This window comes from Aphelocoma coerulescens, chromosome 4 (assembly GCF_041296385.1).
Source record: "Aphelocoma coerulescens isolate FSJ_1873_10779 chromosome 4, UR_Acoe_1.0, whole genome shotgun sequence".
Taxonomy (NCBI): domain Eukaryota; kingdom Metazoa; phylum Chordata; class Aves; order Passeriformes; family Corvidae; genus Aphelocoma; species Aphelocoma coerulescens.
Window position 1 is genome coordinate 18,112,480 of NC_091017.1, and position 15,775 is coordinate 18,128,254.

Below are 15,775 nucleotides of genomic sequence, written 5' to 3' on the forward strand. Positions count from 1 at the left end.
CTGTAGTGCGACTTTGCACCTGTGAAATTACTTGTTCATATTTTCAGCATCTCCATTTTGTATAATTTTATAGGAAAAGGTCCTTGTTTCTCAAGCCAAATTAGAGAAAATGTGTATGGAAAAGCTACATTTCATCATGCCAGGAATATCATTCTGCTTTTCAGTTAAGCCATCTGATTCCTGGCTTGCAATGGGTAACTTTCTGATAAGCACAGTGACTGAAGTGATTTCTGCCTTCCTCCAGCTTCAGTCTGTCTGTGCCTGAGCTGTGTGAGGCTGGTACTCCTGAACTGTAAATGCCCAGCTAAGACACAGAGCTAGAAGTCACTATAAAACAACAAAATTCTGTGGAATGACCAAAAGATAAAAGGCCTCAGCCAGCTGGGAAGCTTTTTTGATGCACACATCTGTCAGGCAGTTTCAAAAATAAAAAGCACCTGCAGCAACCAGGAATTGTTGATGTTTGCTGTGGGTCTAGGAAGGAAGGAGCTGCAAAACCAAATGTAGACAAGTGAATGAAAGAAGGAGATAAACAGAGGTGTCATGTCTTATTTATACCTAACTTACATTTGTTTGCATGAAATAGAATAACGTGTGAGGATTTAAAGGTAAAAAGGGGTTGGATCTGTGTCCCTGAGTGTTAACAGAAGAAATTTATTCCCAGAGGGGGAGGCTTTGAGTTAGTATTTCTTATTGGGCACAGTAGAAAAATGAGTTTACTGTTTTTCTGAAATGGAGTGAAACGATTTGGAGCCGATTTTGCATAACATCTTTTTGTCTCCCTGCTTATCTATGGAGTTAAGATGTTTTTCCTTATACTCCAGTAATATGCCTTCTTTATGATCAGCGGCATACAAAAAGAGAAAGATGAGTTTTCTGTCCCAAAATAATAAAGCAGGGGTTTAAAACTAGCAGGCATCAGGGAGAGTCATGTTTCTTGCAACAGGTACGTTTGTTCTCCTTTAGCAGCAGAAAGGCTGAAAGAATGCTTGAAATGTACAATGTGTTGGGAACAGAGAGGCAGTATCTTGAATAAAGGAACAAATGAATGGAATAAAAGATTAGGAGGGAGAGACACAGAGACAGAGACAACGTGAACACATACATAAAATCCCTTCTGGAGGCCCTTATCTAATTGCCTCATTTATCTAGTTTCATTTATAAGCTCAGTTTTATTCTGGGACACTCTCGGAGGTTGTGTGAGAATGGCTGCAGAATGACCTAACTGGCAACAGGCTTTCTACAGACCCTTTTTTTTTTTTTTTTTGTATGCCAATTCTCAGGGCAATTACTGCAGTTGCCCTTTTTATATCAGCATCTTGGGTGGCTAGGCCTGGGGTTTGCTCACTCTTTTTAATAGTATAATTTCTTTTGATAAATAAGCAGCTAGGATTTTTTGTGTCCTTTTTTTTTTTTTATGAGAATACTTCTTTTCCACTGGGACTTCCTATGTATATGTGGGCTTAATGCAGATGCCTGCTTTCACACAATATAAAAGATGGTTTAAAAATGAATCAAAACAGTTTCACAAGCTATCTCCCCTCTCCCTCTAACCTTCACTTAGATTATTTCTTAGTTTTGAAGTTTTTATGGAATGACTCAGAGCAGAAATTTTTTTAAAAATAAACAAACTGTAGAATTTTGCTTAAATTTTGAAGCTGATTTTCTGGGTGCAGCACAGTTGATGTGAGTTTTTGCTATTGATTTGAATGAGGCCTGGATTTAATTCTTAGCTCTTACTGGAGTTTTATTTTCAGATTTCGCTATTAAACCAAACTGTCTTTATTATTAAGATCAGAACTCTAAGATCATTGTTTTCTGTCCTTTGCATGACTATGGCATATATATTATTGTGAATCTTCAATTTAGGTGCCATCTGTGGCATTTCTTAAGGAACTAAGCAGTGAGAAAAGAACTATCACATCTCCCCAGCTGGTTTTTGAAAATAACATGTCACAGTGGAGTTAAAGTTTGGTTTATTTTTAAATATATTTAATCGAATAAAGTGTTAAAGATGTTATCTCTGTCAGATATTTAAACGTTGCTAAAATACTTCAGCAACTTTCTTGCTTTGCTGATTATGAAGAGTGTAATAAAACCGTGCTATGTGACAGATTTAGACAGCTGGCTCATTCATGAGAAGTTCACATTTTTGTCACCCACGTTGAATAAGGAAAGATTAGATGCTAAGGTCAATTTACAAAAATGGTTGTCAGGACATTTTTTAATTGTAAAACTTTTTGTGATGGAATTCAGGGAAAAGACTAAAGGCAGAAAGCAGTGGAGACAAAGAGCTGCTATTAACCTACAGATGCTACCACAGGGTTCATTTTAAGATTGGTCACACTGCTTAGCCAATGAAGTGTTCGTGTGACTATAAGGGACCACCCTTTTCTGGGGTGAGAGGGCAATTTGGTCTTCATGCTCATTTAATCCCAAGATGTCTTTCAATGGACTGTCAGTTGAATCTACATTGTGCAAAATTATGCATGCACTTTTTAATGCAGACCATTGTTCTCTGAGCACTTAACCAAGATTTCTCAACCAATTTCCATTTGGCATGAGGTCACTCGAAACCCAGGCAAACATATATGGAAGGCAAATGTAATCATCTGTTCCTCAGAGCTGGAATGTGTGAGACACAGAAATGCAAGTATTGGTTATGCTGTAATTTCACATTTAATACTCACTAAATGAAGACTGACAAATTTCTATCAGAGAAAATTCACTGTATGTTGCTGCCCTGGAGAGATAATTTTATTACTGGATTTTACATGGCGAAAAAGACTTTTAGATCTGCTTGGCTAAGGCGTTGTCAATTGTTGATGCATGAGCAGCTGCTTCTAAGGACCACAGGATGTGCACACTGTGGCTGCTCTGCTTTCTTTTCTCAGGCAAGATTTTATAAAAGCTGCAGTAGGTAGTTTGCAGGTAGTGCAAAGGAAACCTGATAGTTGGTAAGTAGTGAACAAAGAAACTGCCAGTAGAGCTGAAGAGGGGACCAGTTCTGCACCTACATCTAATTAATTCCTTAGAAAATTACCTGACTACAGCATGTACACCACATTTATTGATGCATTTACAAAGACTCAGCTGTCTGTTAGCTCTCCAAGGAACATTGAGAACTGCATTTGGCAAGAACTGCTGTCGGTGTTGTACAAGTGACACCACACACAGTCAGCACGTGCTTGTGTGCACTCTCGCCCTGGGACATTCCGTTCAGTGTGGCATCAGCAGAGCCTGCCTGTGTATAACCTCTTACACTGTCCTGCTACAGTGAAAATCACTTTATGGACACTTCTAACACATGCTGGAATTTTATTATGGTTGGTGGACGTTTGCTTTTTTCCTCATCCAGCATAAATGAATACAAGTTGACACAAGGGTACATTTCTAGATTAGATCCCCAACACATTAAAGTGTGTGTGTGTTTGCTCTCTCTTTCCCCGTCTTTCCAATTAAGTTGGTGAAAATGTAACTTTAGTATTTTACAGGACATGGTAAAGCTGTCTCATCTAGGTGATGTCTACATTATAAAAATAAAATAAAATAATATAAATATGTAACATGAACCCAGTGCCCATCGTTAAATAAAATATATGATAAAAAGCAGACCTTCTAGGATGACTGGTTTTGAAATATGCGAATATAATTTAATTATTAAACACTTGAAACAATCTTGATATTAAGCTGCGATAACCAGATTTTTGCATCTATGCTAGATAAAGAAATAACATTCTGTAATAGAGTTACATTGATGAAAGTGAAGGTTACAGTCTTACAATGAATTGCCTAGATAGGAATGCATTAAGCAGTTCTGAAATATTGTCTCATGATGGAGTTCAGTTTACCTTAGAAACTGTTACAACTGGATTTTATTAAGTCCAGCAGTTTATACAGCGGTGTTTGGAAACTGCTTTCTCACTGCTATAACCAGATAGGTGCAGGAACGAGATTTCTGGGATGTCAAAGAAGCCATTAAGACATCAGGAAAGTCCTTTGACGAAAATTTTTTTACAGTGGAATTGCTTCGTAAACTATTTCTCATGAAGAAATAAATATTAAAAAAGATTCCACTCTCTGCAAAGCCGTGATAGCGGCTGCGTGTGTATGTGTGCACATATTGGATATCGGGACGTCTGCGGAGACGCGCAGGAATATTTACACACATACGAGGGATTTTCTGCACATTTGCGGATATTACACTTAAATTAATGAAGTAAATCAAATCACCGGTGTTTGCTGCAGGATAACAGTCTTTCAAAAATGACAGGATTCAAAACAAATGCCCGTTGAAAGTGGAGTTTCCAAATAGTCCCAGAAACTATACAATGTAGCTGGTTAGATCCAGCAAATAGGATGTCATGTCTAGGATCTGATCAAGAATACCTGCCCTTGTCACTCTTCGGATGTTTCTATCCACTTGTTCACACTGGGGGCCGAGATAGCCTTTTTTACATAAGCATTTATTGGGCCTTACACAGACACCTCCATGTCGACAGGCTGGGTCACATTTTGCTGTGGGTGAAAAAACAGCGATTTTCCAATTTGTTTAGAACATCACAAACCAAAAAAGATACAGTACACATTCATTTAGAGCTTTTCTAACCTTGCCGTGATAAAGCATATAAATTAAAAACAACATAGAAAGGTTGAAATATTAAGAGTGTTGAAAGCATATTTTTCAAAATTTTAGAATATTAGGGAGAGGAAGTAATTTTGTATGTCTGAGAGGATGTCACCCGGGAAAGACTGATAAACTCAAACAACAGACTTTTTGAAAATGTTCAATTCCCATATTCAGGTTTCATTTAGAATCTCAGGCAAACTCCTTTGTATACTCAGAGTTATGCACTACTTTGCCTTAGCAAAGCAGACTACCCCTGACCAGAGATGCACTCCTTTGGCTCTTGAATCACTTAATGCTGGGACCAAAATTGAATTGTTTTTACAGAAAAGAGAGCCAGAGTATTTTTTCAACCATTTTTATCAGTTATATAAGTTTCAAAGTTTTCTCTCTCTTTAGCAGATGCCTGGTTTATCTATAGAGCTCTAGGTTACCAGCTTGCTTCAGTTTTTCAAATAGAGCTCCTATTTTAAACTGTACCCATTGTTAGCAAAATTAATAACTTTAGTTGTGGAAGTATTGTCTTCTGGGGTAGTCACAGCACCTTGATAAATATAATACATATATAATACATCTTTCTTTTTCTGTAGGTGTTAGGCTGTTTAATGTTATCTATTGCAATAAGCTTTAATATGGATTTATGGATATTTATAATACACTATAGAAATACAGGTTTCTTGATTTTGTCCACGAGTTTCTTAATTACACAAAAAGGAAGCTCATACCTTGTAAGGTAAATTTTCTTGTTTAAACTATAATAGTAGCTTGAGGTTCAACTTAGAACATCCCTATTAATTGTTGTGTGGGATACAGAGAAGGAAGATCCTCAGTCTACATATTTTATGTGGCTTTCTTGCTCATTGTGTCCATCAAATTATCTATCATAAAGCTGTGATCTTTTAAACAAAACAGGTTATTCAAGACCTATTTATGCTCATGTTAGAGGCATTTTTTACTTTAAGTTCCACTTGGACAAAGGCTGTAGAATGGGCCTCATTCTCTACATGTGGGAGGGCTCTGACTGACAAGTGAGGACAATTGAAGTTGAGCTTTTTGGCCAGATTACCTCATCCATTTCTCTAACTTGCCTTCATTGCTGGGTTGTAGAAGGCCAGCTCATGAATCTTTGCCAGTAAGATACATTATTAGCAATTAATCTCATTTCATTTCAAAGTCACTCCTACTCATCACTAAAAACCTGAAGGTTGCTGAAATTTACGCTCCAGGACTTCATAGATGGTCCTGCTTCATCAGGGCCCTCCTGCCCTTCCAACCTGAACTATCCATGCCATGGGATCTTTGTTTTCTCTTAGTCCCTGCTATTCTTTTGAGTTCTACTGCCATTATGCTGACGTTATCTCTTTGTGTGGGCATCTGGTCAAACTCACCAACCAAATCTGCCCAGTCAGAGGACTCTGCTGATGCTGAGGAACAACATCTTTGTCATAACATCTCTTGGTACCCAGGCCAGCTCTGGAGTATCTGCACTGGCCGAAATTACACAGCTCAGACAGAACCACAGCCTCTGAGACAGTGATGGCAGAGCTGTGGCACTCCAGGCTCATTCACCTCACCCCTTTGCAGGCACACCTATCATCTTAGTTTGATCACAGTCACTATTTCAAGTGACTTTTAAAATCGAAAGCTACATGATAGGATTTGATGCAATCACTGTAATAATGGATCAAAATAGCATTGATTATTAGCTGCTTCATGATAAGTTGTACATAGAATTCTCTTTAGCAAACTGGAGCAACTTCATTTTGTAGGAGCAAAAGCAAGAATGTACCAAAACTAAAAAAATCTGCATTAAGTTAGTGAAGTGCAAAATATGCAATGGAGACCTGCAGTTCTGATTTACCATCTTTTCTGACAAATCTGTTTGACACTGACAGTGATAATACTGCAAGTGGAAGGTGAATGTCCAAACACACGACATGTATTGACTGCATCTCCTTTCATTTTAAAATCTTGGTGGAAAAAAAAAAAGAATCCTGTTGTCATATTTATGCTATCAATTGCATTCTGCACTGGCTCACAGTCATTAGATATTTCAGAGTTCTACTCATCTAAAGACTTATTTTTCTCCTACAACTCACGAAATCAGTATTTTCAATGTTGTCTTAGAACTGAAGGCCAATATATTGGTCAACATAGACCTGAAAATTTCTCTGAGCAAATAATTAAAAACTAATTACGACAGGTCACTGTTTTTTTCACTTGTTGCTATGAATCTATAATACAAACCAGTTCTGCAGAACTCTCCTTCCCAGCCTTGATTACAGCAGCATTTTCCTGTGGGAGTGCAGTGCCCGTTCCGACAATGCCTTGAGCATTCAGATGACAGTATCTGTGCAGGCTGAGTTGTTCTTTTGCATTCTTCAGGGACTAAAGGCCTGAATAAAACCATACAAACCAAGCAAAGAGTTAAAAGTTGGGATCAAGGAGAAAATTTTTGATTTTTTTATTAAAGGCTGGTTTTCTGCTGTAGTATTATCAGTGGGAGAAATCATGAGATTTCTTTTTTCCTTCTAAAAAACATAAGCATAGACATGATAAGTTACAGTACAGAAAAATACAGTGCAAGTTGCTATTATTTCATATAACTGCCTTCAGAGATCTTCTACAAGACTAAGCAATAGTCCTTGCGAATTCTTGAAGCATGAACCTGCCAAAATCAGCTTGCTGAATGTTCATAAAGCTGCCAGCTTATCACAGGCAGCATCTGACGGTGTCTTTTTGCACTTCTAGCTGATCTAGATTTTCCCTAAGAAAGGGGGAAGAGTAACCTGAACAAGTTTTATGTCACACATTATGACGTGTAATAATTTGGCAGAAGTACTACCTCTGTCTACAAATTCAGTTTTACACTGCTGGCTTTTTACTTCCATATCTTCGTGGAATGATATCTGGATTGTGCATTCTGGATGCCTATTTAAGCATCTGAACATCAAGAAAGATTTTGTCACCCTGAGAGTGACCAAGCACTTGCAGAGGTTGCACAGAGAGTTGTGGAGTCTCCGTCATTGAAGATACTTGGAAGTTGTCTGGACATGGTCCTGAGGAATTGGCTGTAGGAATCCCTGCTTGAGCAGGGGGGTTGGACCAGGTGCCCTCCAGAGGTGCCTTCCAAACTCAGCCATTCACCATCAGGTGATTCTGTGGAACGTATGCATGAAGGAAATTCTAGTTCAGCTGACTTAGAATATTTCTGGAACTGGATGTTTTGGTTGGGGTGATAGGGTCATCCAAAAGCTACAGGTTCACAGTAGAGGTACCATGTTTTGTCTCTGCTGTAGGTTTGGTTGGCACAGGTACAACCAAACAGGTACAAGTTTGGAAAAGAATGTCAGGATCTCCCAAGTGATCTAATCAAGTAATTGAAAAGGAGCATCATGGAAAATTAAGTTAATTAGTGACAAATACAAAATTACACATTTTCAAGGAAATCACCTGAACTACTGCCATACATACTAAGGTTGAAATGAGCAGGAAAAAGATTCTATGAGTTTTGTGGAGAGCTTAGAGAAACCTTGGCTAAGTGTCCAGCTAGAATTCAAACAAACCAAACCAAACCAAATCTATGAGATAGAATAGAATAGAAAATAACATTGTTCAATATACTGACATCAGTATTACACCCCAGGTATATGCAAATAACTGCAATAGCAGCTCGTGCACTGAGGACCCTGTCAAATATTAAATTCCTAGAGTGATACTCCTGCATGGAGGAAAGGATAGTTTTTGAATCCTGAGAAAAAACAGGTATGATGGAGGTGCAGAAAACTGTGACAGAAGAAAAAGTGGAGAAAAACTGGGCATTCTTGTTTATCTCCCATTTCAACATCAGAAGAAACATCAAGGGAAAAAAAATTAAGCTAAAGAAAATAAAATTAACTAGGTGAACTCGTGGCTTCTAAGATAGCAAAAGATATCTGAAGCACATGTTCCACTAGGTTTTTAAATAGATATTTCTGTGCACAATGGGGCCATTCAAGGTAATATTAGATAGGGTAAAAAATAATTTTTAAAAAAATAAGCATTCATACCTAAGTCCCTCACTTGCTGACTGGGCTTACATTTCCTCCTCCCATTTTGGCAAGCATTTTGTTAATAGTCCATTACAGGGTTTCTTGCATTTTTCTTTGAAACAGAGTAATACAGTACAGGCCCACTGGTTTGTTTCAGCATAGCACTTTCTCTGCTCAGTCCTAATTACTGCCATGATTATTTAAGCATCCACACACGAGAGCTGGTTCCCCAAAGATGTCAAGGACAGAAAGAATGTGTAGATGCTTCTTTAGTGTAGCACCAAGTCCTGATTTCCAAAGCATTTCTGAGAATCAGACTGAAGGTCCTATATTATTTAAGGGCTTTGAAATATGTTTTGACACCTTTGGTGCAGCATATTTGAAACCCTTTCAGTTTGACTGTTTACATATTTCCACAGCTGTCTTTTAAATATAATGCATTATTTTTTTGACCTGTAAGGAATTCCAGTTCTGTATTGAGTGTATTACATATGATCTGGTTAGAAAGTTTCTACACTTAAAAAATTATATGCAAATATCACACTTGGGAAATGGTTCTAGAAAATAATATGATTTTCAGTGGAGACTTGTTCAGATTTAAAGTAAAAAGATCTGTCTTATAATTCCTATGTATGGAAAAAAACCCCTACATTTGAAATTATTTCTGTATAGCCAACTGCATAGGAGACAACATTCTTTATCTGTCACTGTTAAAACCCATTTATTTCAAGTTACTTTAAATGGGAGGCTTCTCTTTTTCTTGCTCAACCACAAGAACAGTACAGTGTTTAGCAGGAAGCATAACCTCAGGCTCCTGGAGCATCTCTTGAAAAAGAGCTCAAGTGGCATATCTTTAGCAAAGAATGACCTTGTAAGTCACAGAGGTATTTTATTTGGGAAGATGATGACTTATTTTATTAATAGATGTGAAGTATTTATCTATGATAGGGCTAGAATATATGGTTCTTTTTGTATTTAATTAGGAAGGTAGAAGTCACACTTTTTTTGTATCCAGCTGAGCATGGCTGGTCACTTTTGTGATTTAAAGTTTTCTACGGCTCTTGGTACTTGTGAATATAACCTTGCCTTTTATTCTACCATCAATCAATAACTTGCACTCATCAGCCTTGGATAGTATTTATTAATGGTGAGGTGGAATAGAAACAAAGATGGAAAAAATTCTGGTTGGCAGGATGCCTTAGGAGAAGAGGAATACAAATGCAGCTGCAGCGGAATCCTCGTGTGTGAGAATCGCTGGTTTTCCCTTAGCTGTGCTCTGGGAAAAGCCACACTTCTTTCTCAGGATTCGAGTGCTGCTCTGGGACCAACACACATTGAGAGAAAGCCTCTGCCCCACAGTGCTCACACTTTGCATTCTTAGGGCTTGAAAGGGGTGGAAATGGTCAGGCTCAGCGCAAGTTGAAGTGAATCCCACAAAGATAACGTAAGTCCTGATACTGACTGTTGGGACTCGATCTCTCCTGCACTTAGACAGGACCATGGCTTTGTTTATATAACCAGTGCTTCGCTGTGTCTCCTGACGTGGAAAATGGAGGGGAATGGATGGAGCCACACTCTGGGCTGGAGAGAATTTTTTTCCTTGTATCCTCAATCTATAAAACTCTAAAGGGTACAGCTTGATTACTCTTACAGTAAGCACTATTTGGTCCGCAGAAAGTCAGCCAAAAATGTAGCTGATAATGACTATTTATATGGTCTGCACAATTCTAGTTATCTTAAAGAGCTGTTCATATATACAGTACAGTACAGTATATCTTGCTTGTTAAAACAGGCCTTCATGAAACTGTATAACAACTCTAAATGTATGGAACATGGAGGAAAAGTTGTACTGGGGGCTGGGGCCTCGCTGGATCCCTTCGCTGACGTGTGCAGTGAGCTGGGAATTCTTGACTCTGCAATGTGTGAAATAATTTTTGCTGCCTTACCATAGCTAGTAGAAGAAAGCAGCCTCTACTGTTAGTTTAGAAGCATATAAAAGTCCAACATGCTTTAATAGATTAAGACTCATCCTGGCATAGCTTAGAACTTCATGCTTTCTTTAGTGCATCTCTTCACAGCTCCACTAAACACACAGAGTGATTTAGTTGCTGTATGAGCTATCTGTAACTCAGATGTGCATAAATCAATGCAAATGGAGGGCCAAACTCAGCAGTAAAACAATGGTACTGAACAGAAAACAATTCCTCCACCAGGCTTTTGACACAGTATCAAAAATCTCTACTTCCCCACTATAGTGAGGAAAAAAAAAGGCCAGACAAAATTCCTGGATGTTCAAACAAGAGACAGTGCTGTAGAAATCCTGATACAAAATATATGGAATGTTATGCTTCAATTACCTGCACATATGATATTAGGTATTAGAATGATGCTTAAGTGTATCACCAACACTTGTGCATTAGTTGTTGAGGTTTTTTCCTTTATAAGGGAAAATGTCAAGAAAAAATAATTTTGTTTCACTCCTTGTCATAGCCTAAATTTACTACTTGTCATAGAATAAATATAGCATCTCTTCAGGTACAGCTTCTAAAATTAAAAAGTATACCTTTAGTCCTGGGAGAGATGCCAAAAGCTCGTTACTTGTCTCCAGATTTACTACATGGGAATAATGTGGAAAAAACTCATGGCTTTTAAGATTTAAACTCAGCAGCATATCAAATTTATTCTTATATGGTATACTTGTTCATGACCTCTAGTCTTAAGAAATTCTGTCATGTTTGAAAACTAGTCCCTAGTGAAGCCTGTATCAATGTTAATAGCTAAGAGGTCAATGCAACTGCTAAACAGTTTGTATTACTGTCAGGGTGGTCATGAAAACAACACCTGCTGCATGAGCACTTGGCAGCTGGGTCAACAGGCACTGTGGGAATTTATCAATTTAGGGGGCCACTTGCATAGCACTTTGACTGATGAATTGGGAAAGACTGGCTTACTGGGCTAAAGCTGCTCTATTATGTGTGACTTTCTTTAGGATGGCAGAGGCTTCCTGCAGGCTCCAGAAAATAAGCAAAAGATAAACTGAGCTGTATTTTTTCCTTATAAAGTGATAAAAAGTGAGAACTCCTTAATAGCCAACACTAGAAAGACTTTAAGAAAAGGGGAAAAAAACTACGAAACCAAAACAAAAACTTTTACAGTCAGTGAGCTGTGATGTGATTGAAAAAAATCCTTAGGTTTTTCCATCATGGTTACAAAGGAGTTTTTGTGAAGTACTTCTGTAAAGTGAAACTCTCTAGACTGGTATTCGCAAAAAGCTCTAATTTCTCTTTAGTGTCTCTTGTGGGAATAGTAACTGCATGTGGGTAGGTAAATGAGATAAGAATTTTGCATGCTCTGGCTAAACTAAACATAATTAGACATTAATTCTGGCTTTCCATTCCCTCAAATGACTTAAGGGATAGTAACTTTCTGAACAGAAAGAAGTCATATGGCCCACCTGGGTTGGTGAGGGCATTCACCAACAAAATTGGCTCCTTCTACAGAGAGTTTCCAGTAGGAGCTTTGGAGTTTATCTATAACCCATCAGAACTGAGTATCTTGATGCAGATTACTCTAAAACTGTGTGTTTCCATTTCCATAGTAATTAAAGTCTCAAACAGGGCTACACTTTCATAAATGCTTTTCTTCTGTCATACCACCAAACACTCCTGACTCATACTAAAAAATCCAATCACTGATGGTTTTCTAAAGAGCCTGAACAATGTCAAAATGAGGCATGACCTAGATACTGTCCCTTCGTGTTTGAAATCAGTCTGTTTGCAAATGCTCTCCGACAGCGGAAATCCTGGAAGGTGATGATGGAAAGGATGATAAGTGGAATTATATACTCTGGAGGGGCAAGAAAGAGGAGTGAGATGGTTTGAATCAAGTTCAAGTTTCAATCCAACAGGAAGCAGCTATTCCGGCTGTTGATATGAAACACATTGGAATCCAGATCTATAAGGTGTTACAAGGAGAGGAAGAGGAAATCTTCTTCTGTGTGCAGGAACACGTACTCAGGCTCTGCCCTCATTCATAAAAATCACCTGTTGCTTTCAGGGAGCCATCCTGGTCAAAACAATTACTCATCCCCTTTGGAGTCACCGTATTGATGGTGGCAAACTCCTAAAGCTTCACACTTAAAACTTCACAAGAGATACAGAACATCTTTTAAATGGAAAACTTTTGCATTGTCTGTCGTTTTGAGAACTCTTCTCTGAATATCTTTCCTTTTATTTGTAATTTCCTTAGAAATTAAAGTGATCGTATTATAAGTACTCTAAAAGAAGACTTACAAAGCCACTTTATGGCTGTTCTCCCACCATCCAAAGTTTATTTTCTTACTTCTTGGTCTAGTAATAATGTTTAAATTACAGACTGCATGGACCTATCAACAGATCTTACTTATTTAAATATTCATTTTCACAGTTGATTTTCTCCTCTCATCATGCTAGAAAAATGATTACTTTTTCTTTTCTAATGGGTTTGTATTCTGTTTTCTCTGTTATCAACTAACTGGAATCTTTGGACCTCTATACATTTTCTACATCACTGTTTACTTAGTTATTTTTTCTTTTGAATTCATCAATACTTTTGTGATTGATATTAGTATGTATTTTTAGAAACAGAAAACACAACAGAAAAGTTATGAAACAGAAAGTAGAAAACTAGAAAATAAAAAGGTTTTGGTTTTTGGCCACAAAAACAGTCTATAAAATGCTAGTATTTGCACTGACCTTCAGGGTATCTGACTGACCCCACCTTTTAGTTGAGAAGAACATAAGTCTTTCTCCCAGTATTTTCTCACTAGTTCCAACCCCTGGAAAGTAGTGGTAATGGGTTTTTTTGATAATCATCAAACGATAGATATATTTTTCAGAGACACACTTTTACCTTAAGAACTTCTCTTAACTGCCAATTTAACTAATGTACCCAATGTTGGTTTTATGTGCTTTTAATTTTAATGTTTCTCACAACTCCTCCATCCTCAAAGCTAAATATGCTATTGGCTATACTCTTCTCTCTGTGGGATTTTTGGTAATATGTAGTATATCTATATTTTGCAGCACCTCACATACGTGGGGCTTTTTTTAATCACTTCGTTGTCCATGAGTTCTCAGGCACCAATTTATCATTATAGCAACCTTTTTACAAAGAGAAGGATTATTCCACTCGGTGCTTTCAGTGGGAGTCTAGTTATTGACATGAAGTATTTGGAAGAACTGAACAAAAGTTTTACTGTGGTACCTGGAATGCTGTATTTCAAACTGCTTTAATGACTGTGGGATTCAGAACCTCCGTGTTGATCATGTTCATTAATTTGTCATATATCACCTCCGTTTAACACCTCATTTCTGTTACATATGAAGGATTGGTTTAGGATGGGACTTTCTCATTGCTGAGTATTGAGGACTAATGCAAAGAATTCTCAGGATTATTCTCATCTTCTGATCTCCTAATGTTTTAATCTGCCCACTTAAATTGATTTTTTTCTATATCCAAGTAATAGATTTCTGTCTTAAGCTACATTTGATACAAGAAAAATAGGAGTCATGGTTATGTTTGAGAGCAACTTTGACTATGCAGTAGTTTTCTACGAGACAAGAGGACATGGCCTCAAGCTGTGCCAGGGGAGGTTCAGGTTGGACATCAGGAAGAATTTTTTCACTGAAAGGGATTTTAAGCATTGGAATGGAGTGTCCAGGGAAGTGGTGGAGTCACCATCCCTGGAGGTGTTCAAGAAACACCTCGACATGGCACTCAGTGCTATGGTTTAGTTGACAAGGTGGTGATCTGTCAAAGGTTGGACTTGATGATCTTGGAGGTCTTTTCCAACCTTAATGTTTCTATGATTCTAAAAAGATCAAAAGAAATCCAATTCTGCACCTCCGTGTAATGTTCATTCTTTAAAATAAAAGAATAATTTTGTAAGTTTGCAGCAGTGTATAAATGACCATCTGCAGAAGAAGGATGGGTTTGCATGGAATTATTGATTTCCAGCAAGGGGCTACTGCAAGAAATTATAATTTTGGTTTTTACACTGCCCCAGGCATGGAAGATTCTCTTTGCAAATTAACAGGTCTGCCAGGGGCCACCTCTCACAGGGTTTTTTTAATAATCAATGAACTTCTAAGACATGACAAACCAATAGTTAGATGATTTTATTTTTATCTGCTACTCATAGTCCACCTGCGGCATCTTCACTTTGTGTTCTGGAAAGCTTTAGCATGGTAGGGTTTATGTGGATATTTGCTGTACTGGTATGGTGCACACCACGAGGAGAAGCAACAAAATATTAACACGGAAAAGAATGTTATCTTGTAAATAACAATATTCTGTTACTAAAACTTTACATGAACATTTGCCAAAGCCATGGAATTTTTAAGTTGTTTACAGGGGTGGTATATGAACTTAGCATGGAATGGTAAATAGAGCTGCAATGCTCTTTTGTGGAAGTCACTCACTCATTATCTTTCCCTTAAAATCTGCAATAGTGTGAGACTGAAAAGCAACAAAACTCAAAACTTTGCCTGAATGAAAATTATCCCATGCTTCTGAGAAGCGTTACCAAAAACTATATCCCTTTGCCACAGTCTGTTTAATTTCAACTGTGTGCCAATTTACAAAAGTATTTTATAGTTTTCTGGTTACTTTCACCAGTAACCAAACACAGTCTTGACCCTTTTCCATGCATGAAAACAGCCAACCATGAGTGCAGCAATGGGAGGTCTGGCCTTTCAGGTATGTCAGTTGAAGACCACCCTACTGGAAGAGGTAACAAGAACAAAAAGCTGAGGTCAAACAAGGCAGCCCCATGTAATTAGATACTAATAGTGGATTTAGGGTGTAAAATTCACTTAAAACCATACACCAACAGACTAAACAATCCCAGGAAGAATGGCAAGTTTTGTTCTAAAAAAATGTTTTCAATACCAGAAAGCATAAATAAAACATACATAATAACCTTGACTGACAGACTGCACTAACCTGCAGTAACATCTGCTTCCAAATTATTTGCTGTAGTTTTGGGATAGTACAATTATAAAACACTGAAACTCCCCTACCACTGAAATTCTACTGTAACTTATAGTACAGCATGCATCCAATGTCATGATTTTAT

At 37.7% G+C, this 15,775-nt stretch overlaps 1 protein-coding gene across 1 annotated transcript in view; it reads right to left on the minus strand.

The window, feature by feature from the left end:
* Window positions 1-1,959: 1,959 nt before the first annotated feature.
* The window catches only part of HHIP (hedgehog interacting protein), a 70,817-nt gene continuing 57,001 nt past the window's right edge, over window positions 1,960-15,775 (minus strand). Inside the window, exons 12-13 of the mRNA XM_069012889.1 lie at window positions 6,875-7,023; window positions 1,960-4,518 (exon numbers count right to left, since the gene is read on the minus strand). Coding sequence (XP_068868990.1) covers window positions 4,325-4,518; window positions 6,875-7,023 — 343 coding nt within the window. The 3' untranslated portion in view covers window positions 1,960-4,324. The remainder of the gene's footprint in view (window positions 4,519-6,874; window positions 7,024-15,775) is intronic.